Here is a 14,715-nt window from a genome sequence, read left to right on the forward strand (position 1 = left end):
CCGCGCTAAAGCTGTGAACACAGGGCCCCCAATCTGTAGGCGAGGGGCCTCTCCCCTGCAGGGGACAGGATCAGGACCCTGGGAGCCCCCAGTCCCCCTCCCAACACTTATTACCTGGAAAACCCCCCAAGCCCAGGTTGATGAAGAAGGTGAGACCCTGACAGTGGCCTGGGCCTGGGATGGCAGCTTGACCAAAACGGGGGTCATCTTCAAGGTCATCCTCCCAGACCTGGGAGTCTAAAAACATTAAACCCTTCAGAATGACACATTTGCGTCAGATCACTGTTCAGAACGCCGCTGGTGCCATTGACAGAGCAGGAGCAGTCCCTGGGCTGAAGTGGCTGCACTGCTCTGGTGAGCGGGGGCACCTGCGCGAGCTCCCAGGCCCAGAGGCCTCCCCCAAATCCTGGTGTTAGTGGCCCATGGAAGGACTCCCAGCCCCAGAGCCTTGGCAGGTGTCTGCAGCTCCCCAGGGGTGGGGTGCTGGGAGGCTGACATCTGTGGAGTGTTTTTACTGTTGAACAAATTGAATCAATTAAACAGGCCCCATCGGGGTGGCTGGGAGCAGTGAACAGGAGGGAAGAGGGGAGTGGAGCCAAGAGGACAGCCTGAGGGCGTCTGTCTCCCCAGGCGGGGTTCAGAAGCACCTCTTTCCCTGGATGTTCCAGGGCAGGAGACCCCCGTGTTGACAAGAGGGAGGTGAGCTAGTGGAGGTGGAGTGGGAGGAAAGTCAGTGGGGACTGTCCCTGTTGTGTGTCCCCTGAAAGCACGCCAAGGCCTGTGTCTCCTACCCAGCCACCTCTGGGTTTCTCAGCCCCCAGCCCTGTGACCCTTTGAGGCACCGGAGCTCCCAAGACACCTCAGCCTCCTTTCAAAGGCATTTTATTGCTTTCACAAGGAGGCCTCCGGAAGCTGGAAGGCTCCACCAGAGAGAGAGAGGAGGCTGCCCGGGGAGGCTGGAGGAGGCGGAGAGGAAAGAGGAAACATTGTGGGGGTAATAGCAAGGGCCCAGGGTCACCCACCTGGAGCGGAAGCCTCCCCTTTGGGCAGGCTGAGAATGACGCAGGCGCCGGCTGCTCTGTGACCCAGCTGACCGAGGGACAGCCCCTGCCCGGGAGCTCCAGCAGCTGCTGCAGCGTCCCTCCTGCCCAAGCAAGGCCACAGGGCCACCCCTCTAATCCGTCCCCAGAGGTCCAGTGCCGCCGCCTCTCCTCCAGCTGCTGCTCAGGGGAGTGAGGTTTCCTGAATGAGGCCACCGGCAGCGGGCGGCCAGCCCCTCTCAGCATGGCGCTTGCCCAGGGCCTGGGCTCCGTCACGTGCCAGGATAGTGGTCACCGTCACCCTGGACAGACCACCTCTGTCCCTTCATGTCAGGTGACCATTATTGGGCCCCCTGAGGCAGAGGAGCGTCTCACCAGCAAGCTCCCAGGGAGGACAGCGTGGTCAGGGCCTGCCCATCCGCCAGCATTCTGGCCCCTAGGCCCGCAGGCTGAGGGCACTGGCAGGCACCAGGACAGGGGCTGGTTTGGCCGAGGGACCTGCTTCTTGGGCAGCACCAGGAAACAGCCGGGAACCAGGACTGGAAAGGGCGGAGACCCTTCCAGCGCCCACATTCATGGCGTGAGCCCTGCGTGGGTGCAGCCCCTTCCGCAGCCCGAATTCCAGGCCCAGCTGCTGCAGGAGGGACCGCCAGCCAGGGGCGCAGGGCAGAGGGTGGGGGAAGGCGCGGCGCTCGCGCTCTTCTTGGTTCTTGCTTGGATGGCGCGGGCTGAGGACCCACACATGCGCTGCGGTGCAGAGGTGTTAGGATCCGAGGGGGCTGCAGGTCTGGGCCGGCGCATTCAGGCCCCGGGCGGTGGGGTGGCCTCGGCGTGCGTGGCTCGGTTGTCTGCAGGCAGGCACGCGGCACTGTGAGAAGCGAACGTCCGTGACTTAGTCCAAGGGACCGTTTCTGCATTTTCACGCCAACCTGAAGACCTGCAGCGCAGCCGCGAGACAGGAAGTCGCTGCCAGGTGGGCCGGGACCGCGATCTGAACTCGCCTCTGCGGCCTCCCGCTCTAGCCGCCGGTTCGCAATCCTGGCGTGAACCGGGAGATCAACCTCCGGCGCCCGCCACAGGCGCCCTCCCGCGGGAACCAGCAGGCAGGAGCGGTGCGGGGGCGCCCTCCAGCGACCGTGAACGGGATGGCGGCCGCCCGCCAGGCCCCAAGCGTGGCCGCGTGGGCAGCGCGCGCAGCCGGCAACTGAAAGCCAGGAGCTCCTCCTGGGTGGGCCTTGGGATCCCTTCGCACCCTGTGCGGCCGCCTCGTGGTGAGCGCCCCCGCCCCTCCCCGCAAGGCCGGTGTTCCCAGCTGGATGGGCAGGCAACCTGGGAACCAGAGGGAGCTGCTCCGGTTGGGAGGAGAAAGCCAGCTCGGTTCCCGCCTGAGCCTCGAAGGGGGCCTGGCCAGAGGGAAGGCGCACACTGGGTTCGGGGGGCTGGGGGAGCACAAAGGCAGGAACTGGGGAGCATCAGGCCAGGAGATAGGGGAGAACCTAGGCAGGCGCTGGGGGAGCAGCCAGGCAGGGGCTGAGGAGCAACAGGCCAGGACCTGGGGGAACATCCCGGCCAGGAGCCAGGGGAGCAGCCAGGCAGGAACTGGGGAGCATCAGGGCAGCAGCTGGGGGAGCATCGATGCAGGAGCTGTGTCGCGTGTTATCCCCGTCACCTGGAGTTGTGTGTCCTGGGAGGAGCACAGCATTTCAGGGCCCTCTCTGTACTGGAGCCACCTCTGTGCGTGCATGCCGAATGAGCCATCCTTCCCTCGCAGCTCTCCCAGTGGGACTGAGAACTGTTAGGCACACACCTGGTGAAGCATTGCTGCCCTTTCCCGGGCCCTGGCCTTGCCCTCCCTCCCCGGCCCCTGGCCTTGCCCTCCCTCCCCAGCCCCTGGCAACCTCTTACCTACTTTCTATTTCTGTACTTGCCTATTCTAGATGTTTTATAAGTGAAATCAGACAGAAGTTGTCCTTTGTGACTGGCTCATCTCACTTAGCATAATGTTTTCAGGCCATCTGTGTGTGGTGTGCGTCAGAATTTCCTTCCTTTTTAAGGTTAAATCATAGTCCATTGTATGGAGGGACCACATTTATTACTCCATTTATGGATGGACACATGGGTCGTTTCCACCTTTTCTCTGTGATGAGTATCGTTGTCAACATTTGGAATAACCCGTGTTGAGGACACTGTTCGTGTATCCTGCCTCCAGTTCTCTGGGTGTGTGACTGCGTGGAACTGCTGGGTAATTCTACCCTCTGCTCTTTGAGAACCACTAAAGTGTTTTTCACAGCGCATGCATTGTGTGAGAGCTCCAATTTCTCCACATCCTCACCAACACTTACTGTTTTTATTATCGTTCTTGTTACACAGCTTTCATTTTTAAAAAGCAATTTTTTTTTTTTTTTTTTGAGACGGAGTCTTGCTCTGTCACCCAGGCTGGAGTGCAGTGGCCGGATCTCAGCTCACTGCAAGCTCCGCCTCCTGGGTTTACGCCATTCTCCTGCCTCAGCCTCCCGAGTAGCTGGGACTACAGGCGCCCGCCACCTCGCCCGGCTATTTTTTTGTATTTTTTAGTAGAGACGGGGTTTCACCGTGTTAGCCGGGATCGTCTCTCGAACTCCTGACCTCGTGATCCGCCCGTCTCGGCCTCCCAAAGTGCTGGGATTACAGGCTTGAGCCACCGCGCCCGGCCAATTTTTTTTATTTTTTATTTTTTTTTTGAGACGGAGTCTCACTCTGTCACCCAGACTGGAGTGCAGTGGCACAATCTCGACTCACTGCAATCTCTGCATCCCAGGTTCAAGCAATTCTCCTGCCTCAGCCTCCCGAGTAGCTGGGATTACAGGCACCTGCCACCATGCCCAGCTAATTTTTTGTATTTTTAGTAGAGACAGGGTTTCACCCTGTTAGCCAGCATGGTCTCGATCCCCTGACCTCGTGATCCGCTCACCTCGGCCTCCCAAAGTGCTGGGATTACAGGCGTGAGCCACATCGCCCAGCCCAAAAGCAATATTTTCATACAAACAATATTCTAACACTGACTGAAATAATTCACAGAGATGGAAAAAAAAATTTTTTTTTTGAGACAGGGTCTCATTCTGTCACCCAGGCTGGAGTGCAGTGACACGATCTCGGCTCACTGTGACCTCCACCTTGCCCAGGCTCAAGTGATTCTCCTGCCTCAGCCTCCTGAGTAGCTGAGATTACAGGTGCACACCACCACGCCCGCCCGGCTAATGTGTGTGTGTGTGAGTGTGTGTGTGTGTGTGTGTGTGTGTGTGTTTGTGTGTGTATTTTCTTTTTTCTTTTTTTTTTTTTTTGAGGCGGAGTCTTGCTCTGTCACCCAGGCTGGAGTGCAGTGGCCAGATCTCGGCTCACTGAAAGCTCCGCCTCCCGGGTTTACGCCATTCTCCTGCCTCAGCCTCCCGAGTAGCTGGGACTACAGGCGCCCACCACCTCGCCCAGCTAGTTTTTTTGTATTTTTTTAGTAGAGACGGGGTTTCACTGTGTTAGCCAGGATGGTCTCGATCTCCTGACCTCGTGATCCGCCCGTCTCGGCCTCCCAAAGTGCTGGGATTACAGGCTTGAGCCACCGCGCCCGGCCGTGTGTGTATTTTCAGTAGAGACGGGGGTTTCACCATGTTGGCCAGGCTGGTATCGAACTCCTGCCTGCGGTGCTGGGATTACAGCTGTGAGCCACCACGCCCAGTCACAATATTTTTTATTTACCTCCAACCCCACCACCTAGAGATGACCACTGCTAATTTTTGTGGATAGTTTTTGGCAACAGGCTTGTTTGCTTTCTAAGCACTGTTGTTTTGTTTTGTTTAGAGACAGGGTCTCGCTCTATGGCCCAGGCTGGAGTGCAGCGGCGCAATCACAGCTCACTGTAGCCTCCACCTCCCGAGCTCAAGCGGTCCTCCCGCCTCGGCCTCCCGAGTGGCTGGGACGACAGACACGGGCCCCCTCCAGTCAAGCATTGTTTTTCTGACCCGCAGGATGGGAGCAGGGAGAGCGGGGCTGGCCGGGGGTCGACGGGGAGGCCCTGCGAGGGGCAGGCCCGGCCAGGTGGGACGGGGCTCCGCGTCTCTCTGCCGGCGCTTCTGCGCACGGGCTCACTACTGGGGGCGGCCGGGATCACGGACTCGCTGGCCTCGTCTCCGGAGCGGCAGCGGGCGGCTTGAAGGAACGACCCCGCGGGCCGGCGCAGGCCTCCCCAGGCCGCGAGACCCGGCCGGAGACTGACCCTCCCCGCCCCTAGCCCCAGAGGCCCGCGGCGAGCCAGAAGCCACGCACCCATTGGCCGAGAGCGCGGCCGCCCGGGCCAATCACGGCGCGCGGTGGGGACAGCGTCAGGCGCGTGCGCACTCGGCCCTCCCCGGCGGTCTGCGGACGGACGCAGCGCAGGCTTCTGGAGTTGGGGCGCTGTCCTGCCTCCCGGCGGGCCGGGAAAAGCGTCTCATACATGCGCTCCCCGCGGCCCGCGACCCCCAGCCCTCGGCCTAGCCCCAGGCGGGTCTATCGCGCTGTCCCCAACCCCGGACGGGCCTCCTCCAGCTGCCGGGTGGAGAGGCTGGGGGGCTTTTCCCGAGGTCGGCGGGAAGGCTGAGAGCCCAGGCCCTACCGCGCCCGAGGAGACGGCCCCTCGCGGGCTCTAAAGGCCCCGGGGCCGCCGGGATGTTCCGGGGCCGGGTTGTGCCCGCTCCCGTTTCCGGCTCCGCTGCCCTCGGGCACTGTCCCCTCCGGCCCTACCTTGGTCTGGGAGAGGTCGCTAAGGGGGCAGAGGGCGCTGCTAGGGGGCCCTGCGGGTCTCCCAGCCTCGGCCCCCCCAGGTGGCCCGAGCGGAGCTCTGCACAAAGTCCTCAGGTAGCCGCGGCCTTGGTTCCGACAAAACCCCTCGCACTGACCGGGCCTCAGCTGACCTGGGCAGCCTACTGACCCGACCCCGACGCCTGGGCCCTCCAGGCCTCTCAGGGTCTCCAGGAAAGGGAATGGGCTGCGGGGCACAGCGAGGCTGGACAGCGGGCACTGGCCCAGGACTCCCCTTGCCCAGAAGAGAACATGGAGGCTGAGCCGCCGGGGAGCCCAGCTTGATGCCAGGAGCACTTTGCAGAGGGACACGGGTGGGGGCTGGCAAGCAGTTCACCCCTATGCAGTAACCGGAGAGCACTAAAGTCAGCAGCACGCCCCCGCCCCAACCAAGGCCACTGCCACCTCCCACCATCCCGACCGTCCTTTGATCCCTCAACCCTTGTTGCTGTGGGGGCTTGGGGATATGTTAGATTCTCACTGGCGCGGATCTTTGCTCCCCAAGGGCCGCCTGGCTGTAGAGCAGGACCCCCAGGTCCTGGAGAGAAGGGCAGAGGCGGGCCGACCAGGAGCTCTGCAGAGGAGCCAACTCTGGCCTGCGGACCCAGGGTTCCCACCAGCATGTAAACCTCTGGGTCACAAGGCTTGGAGCTCCATGCTCTGGCAAACTGGGCCTCATACCACCTGTCTGCCCTGCACCTGGAGAGTTGACAGTCTACACGCCCAGCACTCAGAGCAGAAGCCAAAGCATTCCCGGAACCCACAGACCCCCAGCTAGCCTGGCCCCCTGCCCCAGCCCCCACGGCGCTGACCTGGCCTCCCTGCAGCTCCTGGAATGCACCCAGGCTGTGCTCGCCCCGGGGCCTCTGCGTGCCCATCCCTCTGAGGACTGCTCTTCTTGCTCTAGGCGCCCCCATGTCCTCCCACAAATCTTTGCTCACATGTCTTCTCAGAGGGCCCCCACACCCCTGTCTAAATGTTCAGTCCCCTCTCCCACTCCTCATTCCCCTCAAGCCCAATTCCTGCTTGGGTTCTGGTAGCTGGCGCCCCCTTCCCGGCTGCTGAGGACCTGAGCTCTTTCTGCCCCTCTGTTTCCTGCCGCATCCTGCCTGGCTCCCAGGAGGCCTCTCTAAGCATTTTCTGACAACAAAGCTGCAGCTGCAGATGCCCCATAAGATTCCAGGCCAGCGTCAGCCCTCCTCACCCGCATGTACCACAGCTAAAGCACGCATGAGCACCGCTGAACGCCACCAGTTCAGCTGCCAGAGGGCTGCATCCGTCGGCAAGGGAAATGGGGACCCTTCCATAGAAAACAGGCAAAGACTGAGCGGACATTCACAATGGCCCCAAACAAATGGAAAGAAGCTCACGCCCTCCAAAAACCAAAGACATGCAAATTCACACAGCCAGGAAGTGTCATTTCTCACCTTCCGAACTGGCAAACATGGACCAGGGTGGTCCTGGGTGTTGGTGGGGATGCTGGCAAGGTGCCCTCAGGGAGGGAGGGCACAGCCCTGGGGGACCATCTGAGCCTGCAGGGCACCTATTCGTGCCAAGGAATCAGGAGCCACAGCCCCCTGGGGACCCCATTAGCCTCACTGCGGCTAGGCCCGGAGAAGCCCCTCAGTGTGAGGACGCAGGAGCACTCAGCCCCAGCACAGGCCTATGACCTATTCCAGGGCCAGGACTGTTCCTTCCTGCCCCAGCTCCTTGCCTGTCTCTCTGTCCCAGTGCAGTTAATACTGGATGTTTCTGAGTCACCAGCTCGAGGGCATGTGGCCCTTCAGCCTGGTCAGGGGCCCCCCAGTTGGGGTGGGTGGCTTGGCTCATGACCTCGGTGGAGGGGTCCCTGGGCACCCTGCAGGTGGCAGGAGGAAGCCAGAGTGGCCCCAGAAACACTCCTTAAAGGGCCAATAAATCACAGCCCCGTCTGCCTGCCCCCTCCACATCGCTGCCTGACGTTTTTTATATTGATGCATTAATTTATCTTTAAAAATGGGCAACACTGCTTGTTTGATTTCCACAGAGGCCACACGGGGCAGAGAGTGACAAATTATTTCCTGACCCTCGAGTGGCTGATGTAATGAGTTCCCCACGCTGAAGACCCATGTCCCCGGCTCCCAGACCCTCCTCGGTTTGGCTTGGGGCCACTCTCTGGTGCTGGGACGTCACTAATGCTGTCCTTGACAGGTGACTTGTCTGAAGCCTGGGACGCCCATCCTTCTGGGACCTGTATCAGGACTGCATGACCTTGCCCCCTGCACTCTCTTCCATGCCTTACAGGGGGCTGGGGGCCAGGTGGGGGTAGAGGCACTGCCCCTTCCTGGGGCCTGACGAGGCTGTGACCTCAGCTCATGGGGACAGTTTGGATGCTGCTCATTCGTTTGCCTACATCGCCAGGACAGTCAGGATCTGGGAGCATCACAAAAAAGGGAGTTATTCACAGCAAATATGAGTGTGTTCAAAAATAAATCCGAAGGCAGCTTCCATAAGAATTCTTTGTCTACTCTGGACGGGCAGAGGCCATCTGAGCTCGGGACCTCCCAAGAAGGGATTCAGAGGAACCACATTCCGCTTTCTAAGCGTGACCCTCAATCTGCTCCAAGTGGACTTGAGACATCTTAATAGCAACACCGACTAGCTACTAAAACAAACACAGACAGGCCGGAGCACGTGTGCGCACACACACACACACACACACAGCAGAGCAGCAGCCATCCAGGGTGGGTAGCCTCCCAGAGGGCCCGCAGGCCCGAACCTCTGTCCTCCTGTCGGCCACACCCCACCAAGGGAGGGTCTGTGTAATCAGTAGAGCAGGGCAGAGGCGCCAGGAGGCCAGTTTAGAGAGACACAGCACACAGCAGCTTCCGTCCTGGTTCTCCTTCTCCCTCTCTCCCTCTCTCCCCCACCTCTCTCCCCGCCCCCCCCGCCCCCCCACCCCGTGCCATCTCTCGTTTCCCTTCCTCTACATGGGGAGGAACTCACTCTCTGCCGACAGCCAGGGGAAAAAGCTTGGAAGTGGATTTTCCAGCCCGGCATGCAGCCTCGTGGAAGACCACCCAGGTGAGTTGCTTCCTGTGCCTCGGCTGCTGAGACATGATAGCTGCTTGCTGTAAGCCCCTATGTTTTGGAGTAATTTGTTACACAGCAGTAGAGGGCCAATGCACTGCTAAAGCAGCAGCAGGAGCAGGTGCAGCCAGGCACCTAAGAGGAGCTGGTTATAAATACCGGGGAGTGGCTCAGCCTGTAATCCCAGCACTTTGGGGCCGAGGATGGAGCCAGCCTGGGCAACATAGTAAAACCCCGTCTCTACAGAAAATTTAAAAAATAAAACAGCCAGGCGTGGATCTGATGCTTCCGTGAGGACTTTGAATCTCCAGGCAGTGACAAAGAAGATGTCAGAGACTCAGGATCAACAGCAGCTGGGCCACTCCCCCTCCCCCACTGAGCCACTCTGAGTGTGGGCGACCCTTCCTTGGGTTCCTTCCCACCTTCTGAAAAGGGTTCTGTTGGGCCAGGCGCGGTGGCTCAAGCCTGTAATCCCAACACTTTGGGAGGCCAAGACGGGCGGATCACAAGGTCAGGAGATCGAGACCATCCTGGCAAACATGGTGAAACCCCGTCTCTACTAAAAAAAATACAAAAAACTAGCCGGGCGAGGTGGCGGGCGCCTGTAGTCCCAGCTACTCAGGAGGCTGAGGCAGGAGAATGGTGTAAACCCGGGAGGCGGAGCTTGCAGCGAGCTGAGATCCGGCCACTGCACTCCAGTCTGGGCGACAGAGCGAGACTCCGTCTCAAAACAAAAAAAGAAAAGAAAAGAAAAGAAAAGGGTTCTGTCGACTGTGGCTTCAGTGGGACCTGATCACATCCCCAAGACTGCCTTTTTTCACTTTGTTACCGAGGGTTGGGCATCTGGTTACTGAGGGTGGTGCGCACCTGTAGACGCAGCTATGCCAGAGGCTTGATGCAGGAGGATCACTCGGACCACGGAGTTCCAGGCTGCAGTGAGCTGTGATCACACCACTGCACTCAAGCCTGGGCAACAGAGAAAGACCCTGTCTCAAAAAAGAAAGAACAAATGAATGAGAAAGAAAGAAGGAAGGAAGGAGAGAGAAGGAGAAAGAAAGAAAGAAAGAAAAAGAAAGAAAGAAAAGAAAGAGAGAGAGAGGAAGGAAGGAAGGAGAGAGAAAGAAAGGAAGAAAGAGAAAGAAAGAGAGAAAGAGAAAGAAAAGAAAATAAAGAGGGGGGAGGTAGGCGTGGTGGCTCACACCTGTAATCTCAACACTTTGGGAGGCCGAGACGGGCGGATCACAAGGTCAAGAGATTGAGACCATCCTGGCCAACATGGTGAAACCCCCTCTACTAAAAATACAAAAAATTAGCCAGGCTTGAAGAGAATTGCTTGAAGTCGGAGGAAGAGGTTGCAGTGAGCTGAGATCGCACCACTGCACTCCAGCCTGGGGACAGAGCAAGGCTCCGTCTCAAAAAAAAAAAAAAAAAAAAAGAAAACACAGGGAAGAGGAGGGAGAGAGGAGACCTCAGAGTTGCGCAGCTCTCCTTTTCTGACCCAGGACATCAGGTGAAGCCCCGCATTTGTGGCCATAGCCCTGGGATGGATGGAGCCCAAACACCCTCCTCTCCATGTCTCCATTTCCTGGGGGCTGCAGGCCCAAGCTATCTGGTCCCTGGCAGGAGTCAGCTGTCTGGTCCTCCCCTCATTCATTTGCACATGGTGTTCCTTCTGCCCAGAAAATTCTTGGCCCTCCCATGTATCAGAAGCCACATGCTCACCTTCCAGGGCACTTCTGCCCACACGAGCATTTCCTCCATCATGGAAGGAGGGCCATCCCCTGCAGCAGACAGTACTACAGGCTTCAGGGAGCTGCCCTTCACCAGAGGGGCTGTCTGCAGACCCACCCACACGCCTGGAATACCATGGCACTTAGTAAATATTTGCTGACTCAGGGCATGCAGGTCAACTCTCTGGTCTCTGCTAGGAACCAGAAAGTGGGGGGTGTGGTGGTAACAGGACTTATTTACACAGGTTAACAACCTGCCGGTGAGGTAGGAAGCTGCCACCACACTGATTAAGAAACTGAGGCACAAGGAGGTTGTATAACTTGACTCAGATTGCACAGCTATTAAGTGGCAGGGCCAGGACACAATCCAGGTAGGCTGGCTCTGCATCTACACTCTTAACCACTGCACTTGCTGCTTTCCTGGAACAAAACCACCTGCTTGTCGGGTGCCTGCCTCCATCAGCGCCTGCCCCACGCCCGCCAGCCAACCGGGTCAGTGCGGCCTCTGCTCCATCATGATTGGTTCAGGCAATCCAGGCCTCAGCCAATCAGAACGCAGCTCTCTGATCCAGCTCGCCCGGAGCGCCTGGGTTCTGCTGTTTCCCAGCGTGGTGGCCTGGAGATGTCTCGCTCCCTGTCGCCCAGGCTGGAGTGCAGCTGGACATTCTCAGCTCACTGCAATCTCTGCCTCCCGGGTTCAAGCGATTCTCCTGCCTCAGCCTCCCAAGTACCTGGGATTACAGTAGGTGGCTCACGCCTGTAATCCCAGCACTTTGGGAGGCCTAGGCAGGCGGATCACGAGGTCAGGAGTTTGAGACCAGCCTGGCCAATATGGTGAAACCCCGTCTCTACTGAAAATACAAAAATTAGCCGGGCGTGCTGGCGTGAACCTGTAGTCCCAGCTATTCAGGAGGCTGAGGCAGGAGAATCGCTTGAACCCGGGAGGCAGAGGTTGCAGTGAGTCGAGATAATGCCACTGCACTCCAGCCTGGGTGACAGAGCGAGACTCCGTCTCAAAAAAAAAAAAAAAAAAAAAAAAAAAAAGAAAGAAAAGTGAGAACCTCTGTTTGCCATACAGCTTCATGCAAATACATGCATTGATCTACAGAGGCAGGCCCACGGGGTATCCAAGTAAGAACGTGGTGCTAGTGAGGAATAAATTCAGATGCAAGCAGCAGAATACCCAACTGACAGGAGATTCAATGTATGGAGGGTTTTCTTCTTTTTCGTGTAACTAGAAATCTGGAGGTGGGAGTTATCCCCATCACTACCCAGACCCCTTCAGTCTCTCTGCTCCGACATCCTTGGCAGGTGGGCTTTGGTACGTTGTTTACAGGGCAGCTGCTGGAACTCCATATACCACACACACCGCTACAGTCAAGGCACAAAGAAAGGATGAAGAGACAGCGCCAGTCACATCTGTGCCCTTTTATAGGGAAAGACAAACCTGCCCTAGAAGCCCCTGCAGTGGATTCCCCCAGGCCTCAACGGCCACCCATGATCGGGCATCCTATGAGGGATTTGGAGACGGCAGAGAGCCAGGTTGTCATGACAGCATTGGCCAAGCATGCTTCATTCCCAGGGTCTTGGCAGCCCTCCAAAAAGTAGAGTTCCATAGGCAGGAAAGAAGGGGAGCAGATTTTGGTGGGCGGCAGGTCTGCCTGCCACAGGTGGAAAGACAAGACATGGGGAGGTTCGCAGATTACCCACGGGAGTGGGGATCAGATCAAGGGCTGCCTGGCTGGGTACAATACCTGAGATCCTGCTGCACAGCTGGATGAGGGAAGAGTCCTGCTGCTGCGGCTGCTGCTCTAGCCCCCTCAGCAACAGCATGGATGTCACAGATGCCAGCCACCAGATGTCCACTAGCCTCACTGCCACAACCTGTTCTATGCTGCTCCTGCTTATGGTGTGAAGACACCACAGGCTTCCAACTGAAGGTTGGAGGTGGATGCACCTGATTGGTGGAGCCTGGGCCATGTGACTGAGTCCTGACAGCAAGGGATGCTGGGAAAGTTAGTATCTACCATTTTTCAATTTATACAGAAAGATGAGTCCTGCTTTGCAAAATGGAGATTAACTTTAGGTGAAAAGGAGATTCCTTATACATGCAGGGAGCATAAGTTGGCACAACTTTTTGGAAAGTAATGTGGCAATACATATGAGCATCCTAAAAAGGCTATAGCCTGGTCGGGCCTGGTGGCTCATGGCTGTAATCCTAGCACTTTGGGAGGCCGAGGTGGGCAGATCTCGAGGTCAAGAGATGGAGACCATCCTGGCTAACACGATGAAACCCCGTCTCCACTAAAAATACAAAAAATTAGCCGGGCATGGTGGCTGGCACCTGTAGTCCCAGCTACTCAGGAGGCTGAGGCCGGAGAATGGCGTGAACCCAGGAGGTGGCAGAGCTTGCAGTGAGCAGAGATCGCACTACTGCACTCCAGCCTGGGCTACAGAGCAAGACGCCGCCTCAAAAAAAAAAAAAAAAAAAAAAGGTAGTGGCTGGCGTGCTGGGAAACCTTTAACACTCATGACATCATGACAGAGATGACAGCTGATTATAACCACAATCATGTGGGAGAAACTGGCTCGTCCAATGAAGAGAGTAAGTGAATCTCAGCCCAGCCATCCTGCAATGAATATTTAATAACCCAGGGAAAAAAGCTTAAGTTCTAATGGCAAATGGAAAGATTAGGATATACCTGTAGTTGTCTTGGCAAAGTCTTACAAGGTATTATTTATTGAAAGCAACAAGTCAGTTGTGCAAGCCTGCCTGATTTGAAATTAGTTGGCAGGAATGTTTGGAAAATTCCTCATATTTAAAAAAACTTCCCCTTGAAAATTAGGAAAAGCCTGAAAATGAATAAACCTGGGAGAAAGTTGAAGATGGTTGGCCGAGAGGTTTGAAAATGTGGGCATTCCCAGACAAGTTCACAATGATGCCGTAAATAAGAATGCTTGCGGCCTGGCTCAATGGCTTATGCCTATAATCCCAGCACTTCGGAAGCCTGACGTGGGAGGATTGCATGAGACCGAGAGTTCAAGGCGAGCCTGGGCAACATGGTGAGACCCTACAAAATAATTAAAAATTAACCAAGCATGGTGGCTCACACCTTTAGCTCCAGCTACATGGGGATGTTTGAGCCCAGGAGGTCAAGGCTGCAGTGAGCTATGTTTGCACCACTGCACTACAGACTGGGTGACAGAGTGAGACCCTATCTCAAAGAGAAAAAAAAAAAAATGGAGGCCAGGCGTAGTGGCTCATGCCTGTAATCCTAGCACTTTGGAAGGCCTATGTGGGCGGATCACTTGAGGTCAGGAGTTGGAGACCAGCCTGGCCAAAATGGTGAAACCCCATCTCTGCTAAAAATACAACAAAAATTTGCTGGGTCTGGTGCCACACGCCTGTAATCCCAGATACTCAGGAGGCTGAGTCAGGAGAATCGCTTGAAGCTGGGAGGCAGCTATGTCAGTGAGCCAAGATTGTGACACTGCACTCCAGCCTGGGCAACAGAGCAAGACTCCATCTCAAAAAAAAAAAAAAAAAAAAAAAAAGACAAGGACTGAGGAACACAGTGTCTCAAAAAAATATATATATATATTGGATCATTAGGTGAAGTTCCTTGCAAGGTTTGAGGCCAGAAGTTTGAGACGGCCTCAGCAACACAGTAAGACCCTGTTTCTAAAAAAAAAAAAAAAAAAAAAAAAAGGCCGGGCGCGGTGGCTCACACCTGTAATCCCAGCCTCCTTTGGGAGGCCGAGGCGGGCGGATCACGAGGTCAGGAGATCGAGACCATCCTGGCTAACACGGTGAAATCCCGTCCCTACTAAAAATACAAACAATTAGCTGGGCATGGTGGCCGGCGCCAGTAGTCCCAGCTACTCGGGAGGCTGAGGCGGGAGAATGGCGTAAACCCGGGAGACAGAGCTTGCAGTGAGCCGAGATTGCACCACTGCACTCCAGCCTGGGCGACAGAGCAAGACTCCATCTCAAAAAAAAAAAAAAAGTAATTGCATTGGCCAGGTGTAATGGTGTGCACCTGTACCCCTAGCTACTCAGGAGGCTG

The 14,715-nt window shown here is 56.9% G+C and overlaps 1 protein-coding gene across 1 annotated transcript; it reads right to left on the reverse strand.

Annotated features, from left to right (window-relative positions):
• Window positions 1-865: 865 nt before the first annotated feature.
• Window positions 866-12,561, reverse strand: LOC144336057 (uncharacterized). The gene is made up of 3 exons (XM_077973368.1): window positions 12,403-12,561; window positions 2,710-2,832; window positions 866-2,078 (listed from the first exon to the last, which is right to left on the reverse strand). Exons 2-3 carry the CDS (start codon window positions 2,796-2,798, stop codon window positions 1,412-1,414), a joined length of 756 nt encoding a protein of 251 aa, XP_077829494.1. The 5' UTR covers window positions 2,799-2,832; window positions 12,403-12,561; the 3' UTR covers window positions 866-1,411.
• Between the last annotated feature and the right edge of the window lie 2,154 nt (window positions 12,562-14,715).

Source organism: Macaca mulatta, chromosome 16 (assembly GCF_049350105.2).
Source record: "Macaca mulatta isolate MMU2019108-1 chromosome 16, T2T-MMU8v2.0, whole genome shotgun sequence".
Lineage (NCBI taxonomy): Eukaryota > Metazoa > Chordata > Mammalia > Primates > Cercopithecidae > Macaca > Macaca mulatta.